Here is a 26,197-nt window from a genome sequence, read left to right as displayed (position 1 = left end):
TACAAAAACAACACACAACTCTTGCATTACCTTTTAACCAGGCTTGGGAAAAAATTAATTGAAATGTGTTACATATCATAAGTGTATCAACAGTAACTACAAAATGCAGCAACCAAAATAAAAAAAAAAGCTTTCATCAATAGTACTATAAAACAATAGCAGCTAAACAAATGAAGATGGCTAAAGTCAACTTATTTTCCCAATACATCATTATTTCTCTGTAAAACTGGTTTGTAAAGCTGCTGAACTTCCCATCCCCCACTGTATGTGTCTTGAGTCTTCACTGCTCCCCACTGCTCATTTGCATCTTTATACCAGCTTTAATGGGGGCCAATTGAGTCTTATCCAATCACATTCCAGATCCAGTATCTCAGCAGGGTTGCATCTATATATTCTGGGTTCCTAAAAGAATCTTCATTGGCTTATTTTGCTATAAGAAAACAACTTTGGAGGACAAACTACGATTGTAGATTCCTACATTGGGATTATTACTAACAACAACATACAAAGAAAAACCCACTGATGCCTTTTCTCATCCCACTTCTTCATTGAAGACTGAAAAGGTAAGTTGCACATTCTGAATTTACACTCAAATAATATCTAAATGCTCACTTATAAATTGTAAAATCTAAACAACGTTGCACTGTTCAACGTTGTATTAAGTTCTTCAGTTATTTTAAAAAGCTTCTTTACAACTGTTTAGTTTTTTTGTTTGTTTATTTAGTTATAAAAAAGTTTCAACCTATTACATATATAGGTTGGAACCTGGCAGGCAATTTTGTAGAATTTGATGTTTCCCCATTCAAACATACAAAGAGGTGGTAACATCAGTGAATGCAAGTAAATGGGTTAAAGCTATGGATGAAGAAATGCAATCGTTTAAAAGAAAATGCAACCTCCTATCAACCTACCTGAAGGCAAAGATCTAGTAGGGGTAAATGGGTTTATTCAATGAACATAAATGATGGTCTTACAAGTACAAAACAGAAAGCAGATAAAGTGTAAAGTGGAAAACGAGGGAGAAATGTATCAATAAGTCATGATAAAGAATAAATGGGGGAAAAAAAGACTTTTATTGTGGCATGGTAATGTGATGTCATAAGGCTGCGCCGCTCCCACACTGTGATTCAACTGGAGAAAGGTTTGTTTTTAAAGCTTTTACACAGATGTAAACCGACTGATTAAAATTTCAGGTTGTTCGTTTAATGCTAAATGTACCTGCTGTTGACAATATTATTTTACCCGTTTATACAAAGAAGTATTATTTTACTCACAGTAAGGTCTATTGTTTGAATAAGATAGGATAAACTTTATTTGTTCCCAAGAGTAAATTCTTGTCTTGTGCAAATAAGTTCTACAGCGTTGCTGTAAGCAGACAATAAAATAAATAAAACAAAGAAAATAATTAACAACATTTGTTAAAGTTTGAATAAAGCAACAGTAAAGTGTGTAATAAGTGTTTTAATGAAGGTTTAATTCATTAAACGGCATAATGTCATTCTATTCGAAGTATACATCACTATATATAAGAAATGGAGTACTAGTGTTAATCTGCTCATTTGTGTCTATTGTTTCTTGCTCAGACTTACCTGATTTCTGTTTGTTAATGACTGTCATATAAGGAAACTGTTGAAGCAAGTGTTGAAGAGAAGTTATTTTGTTTCTGTTCATTGTTTTATTTTTTTTTAAACAGGACATTTTTTTATTGTGTTGTTCATTTTAAACAGGATAAAGTGTCTAAACACAGAAAAACTGCTGCTGAAGCGACTGATCTCCACACGGTTATAAAGATGGCGTTTATTAAAGAGGAGAGTGAAGATGTGAAGATTGAAGAAACATTCACAGTCAAACAGGAAGATCTGCAGGAACAAACAGGTTGGTTTTTATTCTCAAACACCAACTCAGTCATTTGATCCTCATTCAGATATATTTTAATAATAATACTAAATTAAATCCATCTTGCAGTCCTGAGTGTGCTGCCTAGTTCTCCTAAATTTACATAAGCACTCATTGAAAAAAAGGAATGAGTTTCATTTGTTACTTGTTCTCGTGTCTTTTGTCATTATTTTATGTATTATTAGTCTCCCATTTTCTCAACCTTCTTAAGGTTATTGCTTTTCTTGTTCTCCTACTGTTTGTAAAGCGTCCTTGAGCACTGGCACTATATAAAACAAATAAAAACAATAAATTTAAAAAGTTTAACTGAGCTGACAATATTTGACCTACAGTATTCCCATAGAAGAGATCATCTGCTTTTACAGTGATGGTGTTGGCTTAGTACTTTCCATTTGCATATGTCACGTTGATCACAATTCCCTTTTTTCATCAACTTCTTTATGGGTTTAAACTTGTTTGTAGTAGTTGTTACTAGTTCTCACAGACAGTATCTACAATTACATCATCATTATTATAATAACTAATTATCAGGGCTATTCCCTATTTAATAGCCGCAGGGTCTTAAAATGTCTTAAATTCAAAAACCTAAAGGTTTCGGCCTTAAAAAGTCTTAAATTTACTGAAAGATTGTGTTGTAGGTCTTAAATCTTTTTAAAACAAGTCTTCATTTTCCTTTTTTCATGTTTTGCTACCTAATCTGGCCGAAACCCATACAATCACCAACAATCCATCTCAATAAAACCTTTAACCTTTCATTCAAAAAGGTCATTTTAACTCTATTTATCATAATGCTTTAATTATTTTCGTGCTTCATTTGTTTAAACGTGCTCTAGGTTTTTTCTGCTGAGGACATCGACCTGGACAGATTGTCGTGCATAGATTTAGTTTATTATGAGAATGGCTTGTCCTTCTTTAATGAATAAATAGTTTAAATTCACAGATCTTCAACAGGAACATGTACTATAACTAGATTAATGGGATTATTACTTGTTCAAAAAACTATTTAGTACTGCTTACATTCTTATTAATTTTAAATTTTTTTTATTGATTTTTCAAAAGTCTTTGATTTTTCCACAACAAATTAAAGAACAAATTAACATGGTACATACCTACAGACATACTCATACCCCATAAAGAAAAAGGGAAAAAGAGAAAAATAAAAATAGGTAAAAACAAATCAGGAAATTAGGGATAAACTCTCACTTAGGATATAATAACCCCTGAGCGTTCAGTGTAGGATAAGAAAGGCTGCCAAACCTCATAAAACTTTTTTTTGTAGAGCCTCGGATGGTGTACTTAAGGTGCTCGAGTTAAAGATGTGATAACACTTCTAATATCCAATGATTGTGGGATGGCAGGTTCGTCTTTTTCCACCTGAGAAGAATCAGGTGTCTGGTCAGTAAAGAAGAAAAGGCAATGATTTCGACGTGATTAGCTGACAGGTACATTTCTTCTGCCACTGTATCAAAAATTGAGATCAAAGGATTAGGATCCATATCTTTATTACATTTAGATGAAAATTATCTAAAAATATTGGTCAAAAATGATGTAATCTAGGGCATCCCCAGAACATATGACTTTAAACTACTGGCTCCAAACCACATCTGGGACAAGATGAATCTGACCCTGAATACATTTTTGCCAGCTTGCTCCTAGATAGGTGAAGCCTATGAAGCACCTTAAACTGAAGAAGACCATGTCTAATACATACAGAAGATGAGTGTACCAGTTCTATGGCATATTGCCAGGCTGTATCTGATATTTCTAGTCCCAGTTGGTCTTCCCAGTTTTGCTTTATACGATTTAGGGAAGTAGAGGCAGTTCTTTGGATCACTTCATATAACATGGACATTACACCTTTTTGATATGGGTTCATGTTTACCAATTCATCTATACAGCATGCTTTTGGTTGGTTCAGTGAAGGAGAGAAGTTTTTTTAACGAAACCAAAGACCTGAAGGTACCTAAAAAATTAGAGTGTGGAATCTCAATGTCTGTTCTTAACTGTTGAAATGAGAAAAATATGGCATCTTTTAACAGGTTCTTATCACAGTTAACTCCCTTCCTAGACCATCATTGGAACGCTGAATCTATAAGAGAGGGGGGGAACAATGGATTTAACAAAATTGGAGCAGAAATTTGGCATTGGCAATCCACTCTCTTCCTTCTTTTTTCCAAGAGTTCCTTTCTTATGCAAGGAATTTTCTTATCCTAGAGAAATGTAAAAATACAATTACCATATTTTCTGGACTATAGAGCGCACCTGTATATAAGCCACATGCGCGCTATTTAAAAAAAAAAGAAAAAAGTTATACAAACCGCACCGGGCTATAAGCCGCAGATATCTATGTTGAAAATTTTGAAATTTACTGCATGTACAGAACGATTTTGTACTGAAACTGTACATGTATGTATGTACCTGAACAGATTCTTTCTGAACATTGCCTTTTAACACGGCAGCAACTTTGCTGATAAAATCAGAACATAAAAAAACGGTATTTATTCACCTTTATTTCTCTTGTGTTTGAAACCACAAGTCACTTTAATCATCTTTGCTGAAACCCATGAATTCATCTTCTTCAGTGTCGGAGTTGAACAGCCTCAGAAGCGCTTCGTCACATTTGTCTCCATCAGTCTCGATCTCTGTGTTGCTTTCATCCTCTAGTAAATTTAGCTCTGAAAGTGCACCGCTCTCTTCGCGTAGCAGTCCAGCCTTTCGGATCCCAATGGTAATGGTGGATTCTTTGACAGCACTCCACGCTGTTTGGATCCACTGACAGACATCAGAAAAGGATGCTTTTTGCATGCGGCCAGTTTTTGTGAAAGACTTTTTACCACTTGTCATCCAAGTCTTCCATTCAACCCGGAGTGCACCTTTTAAATGCCCAATTCACACTGATGTCAAGTGGCTGTAAATACGTTGTTGTACCTCCAGGAATCACAGCTGTAATGGAGTTTGTTTTCTTGATTGCTGCTTTCACAGAATCTGTGATGTGGGCCCTCATGCTATCCAAAACAAGCAGCGTTTTTTTCTGGTGAAAAAATCGGCTTACCGTAGCACTTCGTTAACCATTGCTTCATTAGGCCTTCCACCATCCAACCTTTGGTATTAACTTTGACCACTATACCTTTCGGGAGTTATTCTTTGGGCGTAGTTATGTGCTTAAAAATCACCATTGGTGGAATTTTTTGTCCGGATGCCGTGCATGTCAGAACGCAGGTAAAGTGCGTTCTCCTATGGCCAGTTGTTTTCAACAACACGGATGATGCACCTGTCTTGGTAACAGTCCTGGTCAGAGGCAGATCAAACGTCAAAGGTACTTCATCCATATTATTGATGTTGTCTGGTCCAATGGAGTTCTCTTTTATCTTTGTTTCAACGAATTTGTGGAAGGTTTCAACTTTTTCCTGATAGTCAGGAGGGAGTTACTGACAGAGAGGGGTCCGTGCTCTATTGGAAAGGTTTCATAAATCTGAAACACCATGACGGCCCAGCTTTGAAACCTTCAATGTTCATTTTGAGGCAGACTGTTTTGGCTTTCAGTCTGATCTTTACAATGCATAAACCTCGGCCATATGCTCTATGTGTGTTCACCAAGTCTTCCAGGACATTTTCAAGTTCAGGCCAACTGCTTTTATGTCCTCTTAAAGCTTTTCTCGACTTTTGGCATTGCATGAGCTCTTCTCGCTGCCGCCTCCAACGCCTCACCATAGATTCGTTGACGCTAAGCTTGCGTGCAGCAGCGCAGTTTCCTTCCTGGGTAGCAAGCCCGATTGCCTTTAACTTAACTTGAATCATATGAACTTCTTTGTGTGGTTTCCATGATGAAGGGGCAAGGATTTGAATATAATTTCCAGTTAGTAATTTGTCATGAGTGTTCTATCTGCTAAAGAAAAAGTAGCGCAGTCTATTTTTCTTTGCATAGATTTTTCGTCTCTTATTTTTTATTCTACCGGTAATTCCGATCAGAGCGTCCCTAGCGGTGGAAGAAAAATCCACAGAATAGCTGCTTCTTTGTATAAGCCGCATGGTCAAAACCTAGGGAAAAAGTAGAATCTTATAGTCCGGAAAATATGGTAATCAACTTCTTGAAAAATGAATTGACAAAAAAAAAAAAACAGGCACAGTCTGAAATAGAAACAGAAATCTTGGTAGTATTGTCACTTTAATGGAATTCATCTTCCCATCCAAAGATAAAGGAAGGATTTACCACCATGCCATGTCTCGTTTGGCTTTGTCTAATGTTGTTTTAAAATTATTATTGAACAAATCCTTATATTTGCGTGTCACACTCACACCCAGATATACAAATTTATCAGGACTTCCTGAAAATGGAAAGGATTGGAAGGACATTTGCTGTGCTCTATCATTGATAGGGAAAAGGAGACACTTTGCTAGATTGACTATGTATCCAGAAACATTTCCCAGTTCTTAAATTATTGTAAGAGCTTTTGGAATACATGTATCTGGAATTGACAGAAAAAAAAGATCATCCGCATATAGCAGGAACTTATGTTCTTGTCCCTCTCTGAAAACTCCTTGCAAGCCATCTGAGTTCTTTACGATTGCAAGAGGTTCAATGACAATGTCAAAGAGCAGAGGGGACAGAGGGTAGCCCTGTCTCATTCCCCTAAAGCAGGCATGTCCAAACTCAGTCATGGAGGTCCGGTGTCCTGGAAAGTTTAGTTCCAATGCCAATCAGACACACCTTGGCTTCCTAAACAAGCTCTCACTAGGTTTTCTAGAAACACCCCAGGATCTTATAATCACAGCAGAGTAAGCTGATCGGACAATAAGATTAACATTTAAGTGGATCTTTTTCCCTTTTAAGAAGTACTGTTATAGCAGCCGATGTCATAAAGAGGGGGAGTGATTCCGAGACAAGAGCTTCAGCAAATACCCTGCACAACAGGGGTGTAAGTTTGACAGTAAACTTCTTATAAAACTCAGCTGGGAAGCCACCAGGGCCAGATCGACTTTTCAATTTTCCGGTTTTCACTTTTTTGATTGCATTTTCAATTTCAGAAGGTGTTATTTTCCTTCTGATGCCAACTGATCTGAATCACTGATGGTAATTCCAAATAATAATAAAAAAACCTCATTACTTTTAATTTTGTTTACCTCGGAGCTGCAACTATAAAACCAACTGCTGAGGATCATTTCAGTTGGTAACACAATAACCTGCCAGCTCATTCATAACGCCTTTTCACTTGTCAAGGAGTCATATTCCACTTGCAGAAGAAGTCTTTTTTTATGGAGCTATTCAGAAGGTGATGTTGAGCGTAGCTGATCCATTGTATTTTATTCATAATCTCTGTAAGCCGTTTTGGCATACTTTTATTTGCACTACGTTGACCTGAAATAATCTGTCCTCTTATATGCTTTCAGAGTATCCCATAGGATGCTTTAACTTATCTCTGGGGATTTGTTTGTCTCAAAGTAGAAATCTATTTGAGCATCAATAAATTTTACAAAATCGTCATCTGCCAATAGTCTTGAGTTAAACCGTCATGTACATTGGGGGATTACATTGCCTGGAAAATATAGTTTTAGTGAGACTGGACAATGGTCCAAAATAACAATACCACCATACTCTACTTCTGACATTAAAGGGTCACAAAACAACAAAACACATTTTTTGAGTTGTTGACAGTCGTATATGTGTCCCACACTGCTAAAAACACTATTAGGACACACATATTTCACCAAAAAGTGAAAATTGGTTGTTTTTGCGTTATTTTGAGCAAATTCGTACTTCCGGTTTAAAATGAATTTTTGAAGCTGCCTCACGGCCATGAGATCTTGGCGTGTATTCCAGCATGTAGACTGAACATCTACCTGGGAGTACCTTATGACGTCTCTGAGTGTGCTGCATTCATTCATGAGTAAGACTTGGTTGAAACCAATCAACGCGCTCTATTGTGTATGCGGTGCAACCTCATTAATGTGCATTATATCTTTGAAGACTGTTTGTACCTGTACAGTGTTCAGACGGCAGAGAGACGCCACGTTGTGTTGCCAAGTGGGAGAACAAGAAATATTTGGTCGTCAGTGTTGCGTTTTATAATTTGCTGCAGTGAAGGTTTTGTTTTTATTTTCCCTCTATGATAGCGTAGCTGGACTCACGTGTGGATTATGCTGCACGCGACACGTGACAGAAATGTGTGTCTAAGGAACATTTTTTACCCGAGAGATTTCTCGTCTGAAAATGGTGAAATCCAGATTTGCTGCTCTTCTCCTTTAATAAAAGACAGAGCTCCAGTATGTGTTGATTGTCCTGTCTCTACAGATTTGTTAAGTGAGCGACCAGTGGTTTTTGTTTGTTTATTCAGAGGCAAAGTTAGTTCGTCAGCAGTACTCTTTCAGTGTTTAGAGTCAGACCTTAGTCAAATGGTTTCTAAGTTAATAAAGTTTACAGTACGATAATATATATACAATATTATGGACTGAAAAATCCACTGTAAATGCTGCTCTCCGAGTGTAAACATGTTAGCACCACAATCAAACTTACACCAGCATTTTGTGATAGGAATAACATACACGGCTTTCTGACGCTACCTACCAAGTGCATCTAAGTTACAGAGAAATGTGAAGGATTTTTTTTTTTTTGCAACAAACATTGCATGAAAGATACACGCTTCCAGCAATTCCTCGAATCAAATATCTCGTTTGTCACGGGACACGAATGAAATTCCTGAATGAAAGAGCCAAACTGCAATTAAAATCTACCATTTAATAATTTGGCAAATAATTTGATTACTGATGTCCATGTAAACACAGTCACTGACTTTCTCCTCTGCATCTGTGTGTTTGTTTTGCCTCTGTGAAAATCAGCACGTGCCCAAAACTGACACTCCCTTTTTTATGCTAATTTTTACTGACCTTACCCTCCTCTGACTCTCCCCCTACACGCACAGGCTATCCTGATTAGCTATGAGTTTTGATTGATTTATTTAGGTGTATTTATGTGAGAGTGAAGTCTGACAACAATAAATATTCTCATCAGGAATAAAACCACCTGTTTTTATACCTGTGCTGACTCTGCCGAGCTGTAGCTATAAAGTTAGGTCTGCTACTGTTATTTTATACTGGGAAGGCTACATCATTTATTTTATTATAACAATAATTTGCTAATAGTTCCTATGCAATGTTTTATAGGTTGCTGAGAATACATTTCAGGTGTTCAATACATTGCATGTCAGTTTCGAAAATAAAAGTAGATGTTGGAAAAAGTGCCTAAAAGTCTTTGATTTTCATTAGGCTGTGTCTGTATGAACCCTGTATGAAATCAGTGTAAAATTTTCAATCTTGAGGTGATGGTAAATTTAGTGATGTTCAATTGTCAGCTCCCTTTGTCGTCAGGTTGTGTGATGTATGTTGCTGAACTGTATTCAAATGTTATAAATAAAAAAAAAAAACACATTTCAAAATTTAACTGCAGTATGTCAATTTAGTTTATTTGTGTGTGCTGTGCTCATAGACTTTAGAAAGCGCTCATTTGTTTGATTTCTCTTCGAGAAGCTAAGCAAGCCTCAAAAATGTAAGGTCCTTGTACCCTCTCTGAGTCACTGGGGCCCTAGCTGCAATAAACCGGCTTTGGGGGGGCCCAGCTTGCAAAAGGTTGAGTACCCCTGCTTTATGCAGATGCTGACAGGCATGTCTCATGTCTGCAAGGCAAAAATTCAGCTGTTACCCAATAACCTTTTTTTCTGGTGTGTTTACCAGTCAGGCACAGAATATACAAGTATTCCCTGTCTGCTTTACACATTTTAGAAAAACATTTTGATGTAATTGTGAATATATAGGAATAAAAATAGGCCATTTACAGCTTTCAAATCTGTGTCTGATCAATATGACCAAAATAAATTTTATGATCAATTATGTTAGAAACTCTGAAAACTGGACTGACAGTTTAAATTTACTTTAACTTCTATGTTAAGTGGCTTTGACACAATTTACATTGTAAAAGCACTAGATAAATAAGGATGACTTAAAGGGCACCTATGGTAAAAAATCTACTTTTCAAGCTGTTTGGACAGATCTGTGTGTTGTTATAGTGTATAGACCGTCATACTGGGGTGATATGAACACACCCAGTCCTTTTTATCAATTTAACTACAAAAAAATGGTCTGCCAATTGGAGCTGTTTTCAAATCGATCGCACCATTACGTAGGTGTGCGATCCCCCCGCCCACCGAATTGATTGACAGCTGCGCGCATTAACATGTTCCGGTAGTCACGTGTATGTGTCAACAAGACCAGGCAGACATACGCAAAGCAACCGGGAGTAAAAGGTCTGTTCTGTTCGCTAGGATCAGCAATCATCATCAAATGTGATTAAGAGTAAGTTTCACATGTTTAAAGTGTTTTAAAACTGAGTATGTGTGTAATTAATTACAGCGTTTTACTTCAGCTTTACTTCATCAACACAGCCGCGTGTCAGAACAATTATAAAAGAAGACGCTTCAATCCCGGTTTGTGGAAGTTAAATCAGGTTTATTTTGTACATTAGCATAACAGATATCCACACAGTACTTGAGGTTAGCCTTAACTAAGCTAAGCGCGCTCTGTGTGTCTGCCTGCCTGCCTGCGTGTGTATCTGTGTGTGTGTGTGTGCGTGCGTGCGTGCGTGCGTGCGTGTGTGTGCGCGCGCGTAAACTTTGTAACGATATTGTGTGTGTGACTCATCAATGCAACTTCACAATACTGATTAGTAAAGGTTAGTTCTTACTGTAGTATCTCACAAACGCTACGTGAGACCTTCTTCCTTTAAGTCTGTCTGTTGTCTGACGCAGCTGAGGGAGGAGGCATGTAGAAACAGTGGGCGGGTAGAACTCGGCTTAAAGGCGCAGTCCAACAAAACCACCCCCTGCTGGAAATCAGTATAAAAGAGCATCTTGTAAAAGGTATAATGAAAAATCTGATGGGTATTTTGATCTGAAACTTTATATACACATTCTAGAGACGCAAAAGACTTATATTAAATCCGAAAAAAGGGGTAACCTAGGTGCCCTTTAAGACTTAATGAAAAGACTTAATGAAAACTAATGTTTTATTTTTTTTTTATTTCAGACCTAACTGAAGAAAACGAGGGGAGTAAACAGGAGAAACATCATGTCAAAATTGAGGAAAAAACTTTTTTACAGACTGATGGTATTTTAAAAAGGAGAGACAAGAATCGTTTCACCTGCACTCAGTGTGGAAAGAGTTTTGGAAGAAAATACATTCTTAAGATTCACATGAGGATCCACACTGGAGAGAAACCATTCACATGCACCCAGTGTGGGAAGAGTTTCAGCTTATCGTGGTCCCGTAATCTACACATGAGGATCCACACTGGAGAGAAACTATTCACATGCACTCAGTGTGGGAAGAGTTTCATCCACTCATCATCCCTTAATCAACACATGAGGATCCACACTGGAGAGAAACCATTCACATGCACCCACTGTGGGAAGAGTTTCAGCTTATCGTGGTCCCGTAATCTACACATGAGGATCCACACTGGAGAGAAACCATTCACATGCACTCAGTGTGGGAAGAGTTTCAGCAGCTCATCACACTTTAATTACCACATGAGGGTCCACACTGGAGAGAAACTATTCACATGCACTCAGTGTGGGAAGAGTTTGAGCTGCTCATCATCCCTTAATCAACACATAAGGATCCACACTGGAGAGAAACCATTCACATGCCTTCAGTGTGGGAAGAGTTTCAGCAAATCATCAAACTTTATTCTACACATGATGATCCACACTGGAGAGAAACCATTCAAATGCACTCAGTGTGGAAAGAGTTTCAGCCAATCATCACACCTTAAACACCACACGAGAATCCACTCTGGAGAGAAACCATTCACATGCACTCAGTGTTGGAAGAGTTTCAGCCGCTCATCATACCTTAATCAACACATGAGGATCCACACTGGAGAGAAACCATTCACATGCACTCAGTGTGGGAAGAGTTTCAGCCGCTCATCATACCTTAATCAACACATGAGGATCCACACTGGAAAGAAACCATTCACATGCACTTAAGCCGTGGTCACACTGGACTTTTCTACCCATACACTTCCTTGCGTGTATTCCAGCATGTAGACTGTCTGTCTGTACCTGGGAGTATTTCATGACGTCTCTGAGTGTACTGCATTCATTCATGAGAAAGACTTTGTTCAAACCAATCAGTGCGCTCTATTGTGTATTCGGGGCAACTTCATTAATATGTATGATAGCTTTAAAGACTGTTTTACCTCAAACAGTGTTCAGACGGCAGAGAGACGACTAGTTGGGTTGCCAAAACAAGTGGGAGAAGAGGAATTGTTTAAAGTCAGTACGTTAAAATCACTACAATATTATGGACTGAAGGATCTGCTGTAAATGCTGCTCTCTGAGTGTAAACATGTAAACGCGTTTTTTGACAGGATAGTCTACACACGCACATGGCTTTCTGACTTACTGAGTGCATCTCAGTTACCGAGAAATGCAGTTTTTTTTCTCTTATACAATGTGCGGTATCAAACATTCCACTGTCATTAAACAGTCAGTTACTGATGTCCATGTAAACCAGGGGTCTCAAACTCAATTTACCTGGGGGCCGCAGGAGGCAAAGTTTGGGTGAGGCTGGGCCGCATAAGGGATTTCACAAAAAAAGTCCTCAAATGTCATTATTAACAGTTTTAATTATTTCTTCTGAACATGAAGTGTCCTGAACATTAATAGAACATTGAGTGAAGATTATGAACAGTTCTTCTGAACATGGCATTTAAAAACACCCCCACCCCACTCCAGTCACATCAGTCTGTACCAGTCTGTATCTACCTATAATACATATGCAGGCTGTAGCTAGGTAGCTAAGTGGCAGGCAGGGGCGGGAACAGCTTACCTTGGTTCTGGCCGGCGCGAGTTCCCTCCTAAACACTTCCCGCCCGTCACAGCGTCTAACAAAGGGGCGGGGGGCGTGGTGACGTCACCGGCATCCCTGCCCCTTTGTTTACACGGCGGGCGGGGAATGCCAGTGACCGCTGTGTACGGATAGAATTAGCGGAGCGGAGAGCTCTCCCCGCTCCGTTGATTCTGTCAGTGTACAGCGGTCAGCGCGGGCCACAAAATATTGCACTGAGGGCCGCAAATGGCCCGCGGGCCGCGAGTTTGAGACCCCTGATGTAAACAGTCACTGTCTTTCTTCCCTGCGTCTGTGTGTTTGTTGTGCCTCTGTGAAAATTTTGTAGAAATGTGTTGCGCTCCTTGCGTTTACTGTAAACACAATGATGGCAACTGAGAGAAGAACAGTTTCATAAACATCTGGTAAACAGCATCTCTGCTGCTTAAAATCTTTTTGCAAGTGATTGTACAGGTGCGGATACATCTGTACTCTACTCTTCAGTGTATTCATGTAGCTAGTGTTGTTTTCGATGATGTTCTTTGTCTGACTCCCTGAATGAGAAACAAATCATCTATTTATTAGTAAAGTTTCTTTACTTTTAGATTCAAAATTATTTTCTAGTTTACTACATTTACTGTTTTGAGTAGAATACAAACTTGATGAATATTTGATGATTTTGGCAGAGCGACAAGTATTTAGTTTTACAATATTAATACACTGTGATAATCCCAAGACTCCAGATTGGAATATGTGGTAAATCTTGATTGGATGCCTGCATTACTCATCAATGGGTATATAAAAGTTGTTGTGCTAGCTACCCCTGGACGCTGTGGCTACTCGGGAGTGCTCATGTCAAGACCTGCCATCTCATTGACTCTTTAACTTTATGGTTTTGTTTTGCATTACTTATATTATGTAGTTAAAGTGTTGTTGTGATTATATCCTAAGTTCTTTATCTTCATTATTATGCCTAGACATTTGTTGGTTGCTTTGATTGATTGTTCTGAGTTACATTTTATAATAAATCATTTGCATTCAGGCTATTTTGTTGTCTCATCTCACTTTTATGGTGCAACTCAAACAAGCAGGTCATAACATTTTGCAAAATGTGTCCGGTTGTTACCGAGATCTTGTCCTTTCAGTCATGACCATAGATGTGAGTAGAAACCTAGATTGAGTGGTAAATTTAGAACATTGCCTTTCATCTCAGCTACTTCACCACAACAGACAATCACATCAAATGCATTACTGCTACTGCTGCACTGATCCATCTTTTAATCTCACATTCCATTTTTCATGAAAAAAAAAAAAAAAACGCAGATACTTGTACTCCATTTGGGGTAAAGACTCTCCAAACTGGAGATGGCCACCTTTTTACCAGTCAAGCACCATGGTTTCTGACTCAGAGGTGCTGTTTATTTCCCTGCCATGTCACACTCAGCAGCAAACCGTCCCACTGCATGCTGAAGGTCCATATCCTATGAAGCCAAAAAAACAACGTTATCTGCCAATGGCAGAGACAGTCCTAGCCTGCACCTACAATTCTGGCAGTAAAATTATTATATTTTTTGAGGTCAACCTCAAAAATAACACATTTACTAAACAAAATGAATAAATAGATGGATGGATAGGCAATGTAAGTAAGGGAAGTAGGATGGCTTGTTCAACCATATAAGAAGAAGCACTTTAGCAACGAGACCAGCAGCGTGTAAGTACATTTAGACTTGTTTTCAGTTGTTTGTGTGTAGTGCTAGAAAGATTACTCACTGTTTCCTTGGTTACTGTAAGAGCTTGTGTGTGGATCACGGTTGGTTTTGCACCCCTCGCCTCAGTTTCTGTTGTTTTATTGTGGGAACTCTTGAGGCATGTCAAGCTGAATTCTATCAGCAAGTGCTCATGGGTGTATACAAGCAGCTAGTCTCACTGCGTGTGAAGACCGACGAGTGTAAAGACCATTGACTCTACCTGTGCGACTCCACCGAGCAAAGACACTGACAAAGCACCTGAGTACTTTATTTATTTATTTTACTTAATCTTTGCACTTATTATTGTTTTCATTACACTTTTATTATGTGTTAACTAATTCCTGTTGTTACTAACACTCGCAAAGCACGGGAGGTAAGCTAAAGGCATAACTATCACAACCTTCGTTCAATACATGCATCTGCTATTTCACAACTCTCTCTCCGTGGGCCTCTGAAATTGTCAATCTGCTGTTCACAAGGCAGATTTTATTACCTCCATAGCTACACATTCTGACTATAATCTCATGGCTCTAACTGAGACCTGGTTGATTCCGGAGGACACTGCTACACATGCTACTCTTTCTACTAATTTCTCTTTCTCCCACACTCCTCATCAGACAGGGAGAGGGGGTGGAACTGGACTACTGATTTCCAAAGAATGGAAATTTACTCAGAGATAGTCACTGGCAAAGATCAGCTCCTTTGAATTCCATGCAGCCACCATTATCCACTCCTTCTACATAAATGTGGTTGTCATCTACCGCCCACCAGGTACATTAGGTCACTTCTTAGATGAACTGGATGTTCTTCTCTCATCTTTTTCTGTTTATGACACTCCCTTGTTGGTACTAGGTGACTTCAACATCCACATTGAAAAACCTCAAGCTACTGACTTCCAGACTCTGCTTGCCTCTTTTGACCTCAAAAGAGCACCTACTTCTGCTACTGATCTTATTTACACTCGACATTGCTTCACTGATCAAACACTAGTAACTCCACTACACACATCGGATCACTTCCTTTTGTCTCTCAACATCCACAGGACTCCTGAGCCACCACACACTCCAAAACAAGTTGCCTTTCGCAGAAACCTACGCTCTCTCTCACCCAATAGACTATCCACCATTGTTTCAGACTCTCTTCCTCCATCTTACAAATTCTCTGCACTTGATTTCTGACTATCTGCTGCTTCTGATGCCATGTGAAAACTTCAGATTTTAGTGGCTTGTTTTTCTAGGGGTATGATTCACGCTTTGGGTGCGAGAGGTCATGGGTTCAAAATTATGGCTTTTATAAAAAGGTGTTTCAAAGATTCCAGTTTGTCAGCAGATAGTGTCACCACATAAAAAAAATTCTTGCAAAGTGGCTTGCTGGTCTTGGAGTATGATTCTTGTTCATGTTATGACAAATCCCAGGTTCAAATTTCGGTTGAGCCCTTACAGTTGTCTGCTGTTTTGTAAGGGCGTTGTGGCTTACACAGATGCCTTTTTCTGAGAATGCCAGTTTGTCGGCAGATTGTGTCGCCATGTAAAGTTGCTGTTTTGCAGTGGCTTGTTGGTCTAGGGGTATGATTCTCGCTTAGGGTGCCCTTGATTTGTTTGAGAAAAATTTCTGACTATCTGATACTTCTGACGCCATGTAAAATTAAACACACCTAAACCAGCTAATCAAGCTCTTCTAAATATACTAGAAAGCTCCATGGAGTTGAAGTGTGTTGAAGGAAGTTGGAGCTAAACTATGCAGGACACCGGCCCTCCAGGACTGAGTTTGGACACCCCCGGGTATGATTCTCGTTTCGTGTGCGAGAGGTCCGGGGTTTTAAATCCCAGACAAGCCCTTGCAGGTGTCCTGTGTTTTACAGGGCATTATGTCTTTCATAAAAACGTCTTTCGAAGAATTCCAGTTTGTCAGCAGGGGTCCGTTCTTCGTATGTGGATTTCTCAGTTAGCTGTATTTAGATATTGACGATTTAACACGATCCAGGATCGTTTCGTTCTTCAAAGTTGATCTGAGAGTTGTTGTCATAGCAACAGTTCTGCTAGGTCAAACCTGATCAGAAGCAGGTTAAATTCATATAAATAGGATTAGATCGGCTCAGTTCAAGCAAAGATAATACAGAAAGTAAGTACCGAATTCTAATATTTTCTTACAGTAGTAGTTATATATACTTGGGAAAATGGTAAATATTTTTAACTATATATATATATATATATATATATATATATATATATATATATATATATATATATATATGTATATAGTTATAGTTACTAATACAATAAATGAAGTTATACATATTAATAAAACTTATGCAATCTACACCCTCGAAATAAAAGTACAAAGACTGCCACCTGGTGGTGCAAAGAGAAAATGTATTGACATGAACTTTTTTAATTACTTTAGTACAAATTGTGTATAATAGAAATGCACAATATGTGACTTTTTTTAAAAGCAATAATACATTTATGCAGTCATAAACATGTTTTGACAGTTAATATGCCAGTGATTTGATGCTTCACAAAAGTTGCAGATGCCTTATCAATATTAAAATGCTTTTACACTGATTAAAAAACCGGCTACTATAATAAAGAAAATCTTCTCTAAATGTAGAACTAAATACACTGATATGCATTAAAATACATGATGAATAGTCTTGACACATGAAAGTGTAAAGCCTGCAGCTTACAACAAATGTGGAAGGTTATTGCGTTTCAAATTTAACAAACTGTTTACTGCTAATTTGATGTAATTTTGCTCACATGGACTAAAATGAGGATTTCTGACTTGTTACTTTGCATGGCAAATCCAGTCTCGAAAAGCATCAACTGCTATAGCTTGGAGAAGGGGTATACGTGTGTGTGGATTTCGGTCATACACTTTACATCTCCTGGGAGAAAAAAAATCCTCAATAGGTTTGAGTAATGGAGAATATGGAGAGGGAGATGAACAACTAAAAAAAAAAAATGAGTTGGCCGAGAACCAGTTATGAACCAGATGAGCTCTGATTTCTAAATTGTAATTCTGTGTGACAGGTGTTTACTCATGTGATGAGTTAGTATGCAAAGTAGGACAACTGACTTTAGAATTGTGAATGACAGTGTGTTCCTTGTTAAAACATTTTCTGCATGAAAACTGTGCAAAATGCAGAGAATTGTCTGTAGTGTTTTTAAAAAAAAGGGTGTTTTAAACCTGCAATTTGAATGTAAAGCAGGAATTGTGCTTGTAGTTTAGCAGAGTTGGTTCATGGGGTTTGTTGCATCAGTTATATGTTGTAGTTATTGTGTCTGAAGTACAAGTAATTGTGTGTAAACAATTGGAATAGACTGTACTACAGACAGTAGGCCTACAGAAGTGCTTTGTAAAATACTTCAGAATATTGTTTTTATACAAAACAGACAAATACCAAATATATTTTACTGTATTTTCCCCATAAATACAGTGTACACAGTGTACATTACAGCCAACACAAAGTTGCAGATAACATGGTCTACATCCTCTTTTCTGTTTTGGTCTGGTCTGGTCTGGATTTCGGTCATACACTTTACATCTCCTGGGAGAAAAAAAATCCTCAATAGGTTTGAGGAATGGAGAATATGGAGGGGGAGATAAACAACTAAAAAACATGGGTAGGCAGAGAACCAGTTATGAACCAGATGAGCTCTGATTTCTAAATTGCAATTCTGTGTGACAGGTGTTTACCTACATGATGAATCAGTATGCAAAGTAGGACAACTGACTTTACAATTGTGAATGACTGTGTTCCTTGTGAAAACAAAATATTTTCTCCATGAAAATTGTGCAAAATGCAGAGAATTGTGTGTTGTGTTTTGAAAAAAATGTGTTTTAATCCTGCAATTTGGGTGTAAAGCAGGAATTGTGCTTGTAATTTAGCAGAGTTGGTTCAGGGGGTTGGTGCATGTTACATGTTGTAGTCATTGTGTCTGAAGTACAAGTAATTAAGTGTAAACAATTGGAAAAACCTGTAAGGTTTTGAGTTTTTTTAAGAAACAGACTGCTAAACAGCTCGCTGCGTAAACACTTGTAACTCTTAAGAAGAAGCAATTCTGGCACCTGTACATTTGGCACTACATGAACCCAGGATGTCTTGTTTACTAAGCAGGCACTTTGACCAACTAAGCGACAGCGCTAACGCTGAAAAGGGAAAGATGATTTTGCACAAAGAAACTAAAAAAAGACAGCAAGTCTTAAAATGGCAACCAAAAGAGGTTGTTTAACTGTAAGAGACATTTGCCCGATAACAAAAATCGATGAAGAAAAAACAATAAAACACAAAAACCAGCATGTCAGGATGCAGAAAATGCTGACAAGATGGAAAGAAAATGAAAACCTGGACAAACATATGCTATCGGCCATTAAAAGATTTTCAGATCAGAAAGCCACTCTCCCATAATCTGAAGGAAAGGTGCATTTTGGATTTGAACCTAGCACCTGCTGTTCCCAAGACAGGTGCTCTGGCCAACTTAGTCTTAACACTAAAAGAAAAAACCAAAACGCAGTTTCATCTAAGACAGTGGGGGGGAGCAAAATTTACTGTGCTTTCTACTCAGTTACTTTGCACATGCATAAAGAGGGTTTTGTACGACAAACCCAAAAGGCTTGATCTCAACAATAGGTGGCAGTTACTTTACCCCAAAACCACAAGTTGCCTTCGAGCCTTTTTTTAAGCCCACTCTGCCCTGCACCGCTTTCCAATCTCCCTTATTTAAAACAGCTCAATTAAGTCATCAGCTTCATTGTAGAGTACCCCTAGTATCTGAGCCTGCACTGCACAATGAAAGAAAGAAGCAAAACTGGATGGACAGATGCCTATAATAATGGAAACGCACCACTCCTAAGTCAGTGAAGAAAATGGATAATGCTTGCGACTCGAACCCACAACCTTTTAATGACTCAGCTCACAGCCTAGAAGTCCACTGCGCTATCCATTGCGCCACAAAGCCTGAGTACTCTCTGACCAATAAAAGAACAGCTCACTGCAAACAAGTCACTGCTGGGATTCAAACCCAGGATCTCCGGTTTACTAGACAGGCACTTTGACCAACTAAGCCACAACGACAGACAAGAACAATTTGTTTTGCCCCTGTCTTACAACAGTAGCGCTGCACGTGTCAATGTCTCGACTTGAAATATTAAAGTCCAATTGGTTACACATTACCCCACCATGCGATATAAAGCCATTGTCCAAAGCCCTCTTCAATGAGCAGCGTTCTTAAGGATTTGAGTTTTGTTAAGAAACAGATTGTCAGTGTGTTCCTTGTGAAAACAAAATATTTTTTTGCATGAAAATTGTGCAATATGCAGAAAATTGTGTGTAGTGTTTTGAAAAAAGTATGTTGTAAACCTGCAATTTGAGTGTAAAGCAGGAATTGTGCTTGTAGTTTAGCAGAATTGGTTCAGGGGGTTGGTGCATCAGTTACACATGTTGTAGAAATTGTGTCTGTAGTACAAGTAATTGTGTGTAAACAACTAAGAAAAAACTGTAAGTCATCAGCTTCATTGTAGAGTACCTCTAGTATCTAAGCCTGCACTGAGCAATGAAGGAAAAAAGCAAAACTGGATGTACAGATGTAATGTAATGTAATGTGTATTTATATAGCGCATTTATTGTGTATGGCAATACACCCAAAGTGCTTCACAATCATGAGGGGGGGTCTCTCCACACCACCACCAGTGTGCAGCATCCACTTGGATGATGCGACGGCTGCCACAGGACAACGGCGCCAGTGCGCTCACCACACACCAGCTATTGGTGGAGTGGAGGGACAGTGATAGAGCCAATTCGGTGGAGAGGGGATGATTGGGAGGCCATGATCGTAAGGGCCGATAGAGGGACTTTGGCCAGGACACCGGGGTTACACCCCTGCTCTTTCACGAGAAGTGCCTTGGGATTTTTAATGACCACAGAGAGTCAGGACCTCGGTTTAACGTCTTATCCGAAAGACGGCACCCACTGACAGTGTAGTGTCCCCTTCACTTTAACTGGGGCATTAGGACTCACGCAGACCACAGGTTGAGCGCCCCCTGCTGGCCTCACTAACACCACTTCCAACAGCAACCTAGTGTTCCCTAGTGGTCTCCCATCCAGGTACTGACCAGGCTCAGCCCTGCTTAGCTTCAGTGAGTAACCGGTCTTGGGCTGCAGGGTGACATGGCTGTGGCATAGATGCGTAAAATGATGGAAACTCACCACACCTAAGTCAAGTGAAGAAAAGGGGCAAAACTTGCGACTCTGGTGGGACTCGAACCCACAACCTTTGCATGACTCAGCTCACAGCCTAGAAGTCCGACGCTATTGATTGCATCGGAGAGCTTAAGTGCTCCAGCACTGTTCCACAGAAAACACTTTTTGGTACTCTCTGGCCTATAAAAGCCAATCTCACTACGGACTAGGCACTGCTTGGGTTCAAACCCAGAATCTTCTGTTTACTGGAGAAGCACTTTGACCAACTAAGCCACAGCGTCAGACAGGAGCTAATTGTTTAATCAAAAAAAGAAAAAAACAACTTACAGCGGTAGCGCTGCATGTGTGAATGTCTGGACTTGAAATATTAAAGTCTAATTGGTTATGCATTACCACACCATGCTCTATAAAGACATTGTCCAAAGCCCTCTTGAACAAGCAGCGTTTTTAAGGATTTGAGTTTTGTTAAGTACCACACTGCTAAACAGCTTGCTGCGTAAACACTTGTAAACCTTGAGAAGAAGCAACTCTGGAAACTGTACATTAGGCACTGCTGGGATTTGAACCCAGGATCTCCTGTTTACTAGACAGGCGCTTTGACCAACTAAGCCACAGTACCAATGCTGAAAACAGGGTAAGACGTTTTTGCACAAAGAGACTAAAAAAAGACAGCCAGTCTTAAAATAGCAACCAAAGAGGCTGCTATTTATTGATTAGCAAACCATGTTATGCCATACCTCTCAACACTGGGATGTAAAAATATGGGACAACAATTAGCTTTAAAAAGAAGACATAGCAAACATTAGAAAATATTAACAATAACACAAAATATTTTGCCTAATAAAACCAATGGCCTATACAGAAAATAAATCAAGTTATAAAATCCCATTCACTTTTTACTGTATTTAAATATTGATTAGCATTACTACAGTTATTTAGTGAAGAGCAGCAATCTCTTATTTTGTTTTTTGATAACAGAGGTGTCACTGTAACGCCGAGTTCAGACTGCGTGATTTTAGCCCCGATTTTGGCTCGCCGACAGGTTTTGAGAAATCGCCGACAAATGCCTGAAATCACAGGCAAATCGCCGTTCGTGCACGTGAGTGACAATCACACAGTATAAACTATCAAAGACGCGATCTGAGAGAATCGCCGATAAGTCGCCGATGCCTGTGAGATATTTGGCATGCTAAATATCTGGAGCTGTCGGCGATTCAAATCATGCTGTGTGAATTGAGTTTTGACTGAAAATAACATCAGCCATCGCCTACAGCCAATGAGAGAGCAGCTTTCACTTGTGTGTGTGTGTGTGTGTGTATACCTGCTGCAGGCCAGCAGGAGGCTGGGGGAAAAGTTTAAAGCACTCTTTTTTGGTTTATTTGGACACACGAAATGGAGGAAAAACTAGTGGAGGTTTGACAGGACTCAGGAGCAACTGTGTCTGTTTGATGTTTCATACAGAAAGAAATTAGTTTATTATTAACGTTGAGGAGAAATGGCTAATTCCCTTTAAACCCAGGTGAGCAAACACGTACATGCTCTACCCCATTAAAGGCTTCTTTCTCATTATGTAGTTAATAACAAAACATATACGACGTGTTTTTGGCTGAAACGTAGTTTGGACGAAGTTGTCAGCGATTCTTCCTATAGTAAAGTCATGCAATGTGAATGTCCCAGTCGCCGATCAATCTTGCAGTGTCAACAAAGCAGCGACGAAACGCTAGCCCAGATAGTCAAGCAGTGTGAAAACATCTGTGACACGATTACTTTGAAAATCATGCAGTCTGAACTCGGCATAAGAATGCACAGATCTATAGGCTAATGAAAGCATTTACAAGCAGTTGCGTGTACAGAAGCGGATCTGGGAACAGTATATCACATAGAGCACGTCCAGTAGTCAGACTGCATGCATACACTGATTCAGGGGTTGCGTCGATCGACGCACAGCTTTAACAGGAAAAAAGTGAATGCAGACATTTTTATTAACATTCTTTCAAGCCAAAATAAAGCGAAAGCACAATTCTCTTGCACAGCTCTTGCAATTTATATCACATTTGAGATCGGCTCTGATTTGACAGTACTTTCACTATTCATAGAAAGTTTAAACATACAGGGCAACTACGAGGAAATACTTAAACTTGATGATAGCTGGGAAAACCGGAGAGTTGACAAGTATGTGTCAAGCTAATTAATGGCGTCATCGATCACGGATACAGTAAAATAATCATCTTTGTTGTAACATTACCTCTGTCTTTGTTGCGTTTTTCCTCCTCTTCTTGTGTTTTTTTTGCCTCCCCTGCGCACTAGACTGTTTGAGAGGGTTTGGGACGTTTTGACATATTGAGCATGTTGACCCATCAAAAAAAAAAAAATGAACACCGTAGCAGGTACAGTCTAATTATTCAGAGGGGAGCGTCTTAGGCGAGTAGGTTTTATTATTATTATACTACTACTACTTAGTAGGCTATGCAGTGGCGCCCCCAGAAAAATCTCATAGGGGTGGCCAGATGAGGCCACATCAAAACTTGGGGTGGCACACTGGAAAAAAGAATAACTTTAGCGTAATGTTATTTTTGTGTTAATTTAATTTAATTTTAACTAGCAATGAATTACTCCTAAAATATTGCAATTCTTTCCTTTAAATTATTCAGCACATATATATACAAATCATATAAAAATCAATGTTTAGCTTAAAAACACTTTCAAGTCAGTTATTTTTCACATACCTTTATTGTAAATCAGTATATGCCATGTTTAAATTGAATAAAGCTCAATGAATTAATTAATAAAACAGACAACTGGACAAACTGAACAAAATCCATTACTTTACACACACTCACTATATACAGACCCCAATAATATAGTTAATCCGTATTCCTTTTTTTTCAAGCCACTATATTATTAATACAGCATGTTCTATTGATACGCCTTTTTGCACAATACATTCACAAAATCATTGTGATTTATGGCCCTTCTATCCTTCTTGATTTAACACTTTACACCTGCAAATTAAACAAACAGAGTGCATTACTTTATACACATTTGATCCAACCCTAATCATATAATAATGAATCCAAATAGCTTTTAGGCCACAATCTAATCAATAAAGCTTTATTCTTCTATTGTTGTGCCTTTTTGCAAACACATCCACAAAATCATCAAGATTTATGGCCTTTGCCCTTCTTGACTCTACACTTAACACCCCCAAATTGCTCAAACGTTCATTACTCATTGTATTTCTCAACACAGTCTTGATCATCTTTAGCACAGAAAAACTGCGCTCACAGGATGCAGTGCTCACTGGTAATACAAGAGCAATTTTGCAAAGTTTAAACATTTCATGAAAAATCTCTCTATACGGTTCAAGGAAGACTGTGAGGTCTAGTAAATTTGATGGAATTTCCAAACCATTGGTTTGCTTCCTTTCAAGAACTCGTTTAAGCTGAGGAATTTCATTTTCTAGATCTTCAGTGCTACAACTGTATTGTGAGGCAAATGGAAACAATACATTTTTCTCACAAAACTTGGGACTTCCAGGATTCAAGGCCTGTATCCCTTCCATTATGACACAACTCTCTTTAGAAAACCTTTTCTTAATTTCAAAGAGAAGTACATCAACAATTGGAATGAAGGAGTCTGTCCTAAATGATTCTTTATCTGTGTTGACCTGTCTCTGGGCTATAGGTGTGGAAATGTAATATCCTTCAATCCTAGAGCTTGGTGTGACCTGACGTCCTGTAGATGTAACACTGACACTGCATTGATCTGCAAGAGATATTGCATTATCCCAAATTTCATTGATGACAGGGCCTTCTCTGCATCCATTTAATGTGTCAATAAGAGAATCAACAAGGCTAACAGCTGCGCCCAAATTTAACTGTGAGGACTGTAAAATGTCAGACAGATGCTTGATCTCACCAAAAATCCTAGTAATTGTAATTAGAAGACAAATGAATTTGAAATCTATTTGGGCTAATAAACCTCTTGCTTCGACAGCTCTGTCTGCACTTCTTTCTTCAGAAAGTTGTTTGAGTAGCTGTATGATGGCTGGAAGTCTGTCCTTCACTGTTTTGCATGCATTATATCGGCATGCCCATTGTGTCTCTATCAACCTTTGTAGTTCCCTTGTCACCCCCTTATACATGTCTCTTTGCACCTCTATCCACTTTTGGTGTACATAAGAACCTGACATAAAAACATAGAGTTTTTGTAACAGAGAAAAAAAATTGCTGGCTTCAGGGAGGCATTTCACACTGTCCACCAATACTAAATTGAGACAGTGTGCATTGCAGTGTACATAGAAGGCAAATGGAGCTTCTGATTTAATGCGTGCTTGCACACCTGTGTTTTTACCACTCATAACAGAGGCCCCATCATATGCTTGTCCTACTAAATGGTTTCTGTAATCAAGACCATACTTCTGCATTGTTTGTATGATTTTGTGAGAAAGTGCCTCAGCGTCCAGTTGTTCAGCAGCTTCAAATGTGAGAAAGCTTTCAAATACAGACCCATTGTAATAGTATCGTAACACAAAGGACATCTGCTCTTTTTTACTAATGTCTTTGGTTTCATCAACCATAATGCTGAATGTCTCACTTTGTGTAACTTCGCTTATTATTGAGGTTCGCACCATTTCAGCTAGGCAATCAATTATTTCATTCTAGGTGTTATGTCCAAGATATGTTGCATTTCTTTGAGTAGTCATTTTCTTTTTTACTACATCATCATGCTTGGCAAGTAACTCCATAATAGAGAGAAAATTCCCTATATTCTCACTTCCAGTTTCATTACTTGCTCTCTGGGCTATGTTTTGTGTTGCCGTTAGAAGCAGGGTTTCTGCAATTGTTTTAAGATACTCTCTGTTTTCCTTTACTAGTTTTTCATACTCAGCGTTTAAAGACGCAGAGAGAGAGAACAATTGTTTTTTTGCAATATTTCAAAGTCTTTCCAGGCTAACATGGCATTGGTATGAGATTCTGATTTTGCATGGCTAGCAAATCCTCCATCTCGAAAACTTGCCTTCTTCCAATGTCTAAATCCTTCAGATGTCAATGCAGAATCACGTGAAGAAGGAAGACTGAAGTGCCGGCAGGCATAACAGAATGCAGCATCTTTACTCTGAGAGTATTCCAACCACTTATGAGTACTGTACCACTCTTTCATGAAGCTCCTCCTTCGATCTCCTATGAGGGTCCGAGGGAAAACCTTGAGAAGTGGTTGTTTGGGTCTTTCTGCTCTTGACTGGGATATATCTATGATAAATCCAAAAGAGAAACCAAAACCTTAACTTATCAATAAACTTTTTTGTAATAACCTTTATTATGAACCTAATGCAAACAACTACAGCTACCAAAATATTAATATATATATATATATATATATATATATATATATATATATATATATATATATATATATATATATATATATATATATCGCCAATCCACAGTAATTATTAATATTTTTATTAATA

At 38.6% G+C, this 26,197-nt stretch overlaps 3 protein-coding genes, 1 long non-coding RNA gene and 1 other non-coding gene across 11 annotated transcripts in view; 1 reads left to right on the top strand and 4 right to left on the bottom strand.

The window, feature by feature from the left end:
- The window catches only part of LOC796311 (zinc finger MYM-type protein 1), an 854,498-nt gene that overhangs the window by 474,652 nt on the left and 353,649 nt on the right, over positions 1-26,197 (bottom strand). The window lies entirely within an intron of this gene.
- Positions 1-26,197, bottom strand: part of wu:fe14d05 — a 312,007-nt gene that overhangs the window by 86,918 nt on the left and 198,892 nt on the right. The window lies entirely within an intron of this gene.
- LOC137490872 (uncharacterized) lies at positions 417-13,820 on the top strand. 4 transcript variants are annotated; one of them, XR_015483422.1, is made up of 4 exons: positions 417-563; positions 1,728-1,875; positions 10,969-12,464; positions 13,066-13,820. XR_015483422.1 is itself a non-coding variant. In XM_087249186.1 (3 exons), the coding sequence occupies exons 2-3, from the start codon at positions 1,791-1,793 to the stop codon at positions 11,931-11,933; spliced, it is 1,050 nt and encodes a 349-aa protein (XP_087105312.1). In that variant the 5' UTR covers positions 417-563; positions 1,728-1,790; the 3' UTR covers positions 11,934-13,820. The 4 variants fall into 4 exon arrangements, 3 of the variants coding, with proteins under 3 accessions (XP_087105312.1, XP_088506769.1, XP_087105313.1); XM_087249186.1 differs by having other exon boundaries at positions 10,969-13,820; XM_088650643.1 differs by having other exon boundaries at positions 1,694-1,875; positions 10,969-13,820.
- trnat-agu (transfer RNA threonine (anticodon AGU)) lies at positions 21,270-21,343 on the bottom strand. The gene has a single exon. It is a non-coding gene; the product is annotated as a tRNA-Thr (tRNA).
- LOC147844971 (zinc finger MYM-type protein 1-like) overlaps positions 23,439-26,197 on the bottom strand; it is a 108,351-nt gene continuing 105,592 nt past the window's right edge. Inside the window, exon 4 of the mRNA XM_088650337.1 lies at positions 23,439-25,976. Coding sequence (XP_088506463.1) covers positions 23,825-25,357 — 1,533 coding nt within the window. The 5' untranslated portion in view covers positions 25,358-25,976 and the 3' untranslated portion in view covers positions 23,439-23,824. The remainder of the gene's footprint in view (positions 25,977-26,197) is intronic.

This window comes from Danio rerio, chromosome 4, assembly GCF_052040795.2.
Source record: "Danio rerio strain M-AB ecotype USA chromosome 4, GRCz13ab, whole genome shotgun sequence".
Lineage (NCBI taxonomy): Eukaryota > Metazoa > Chordata > Actinopteri > Cypriniformes > Danionidae > Danio > Danio rerio.
Note: the sequence above shows the minus strand (reverse complement) of the source record. Positions and strands in the feature narration are given on the sequence as shown.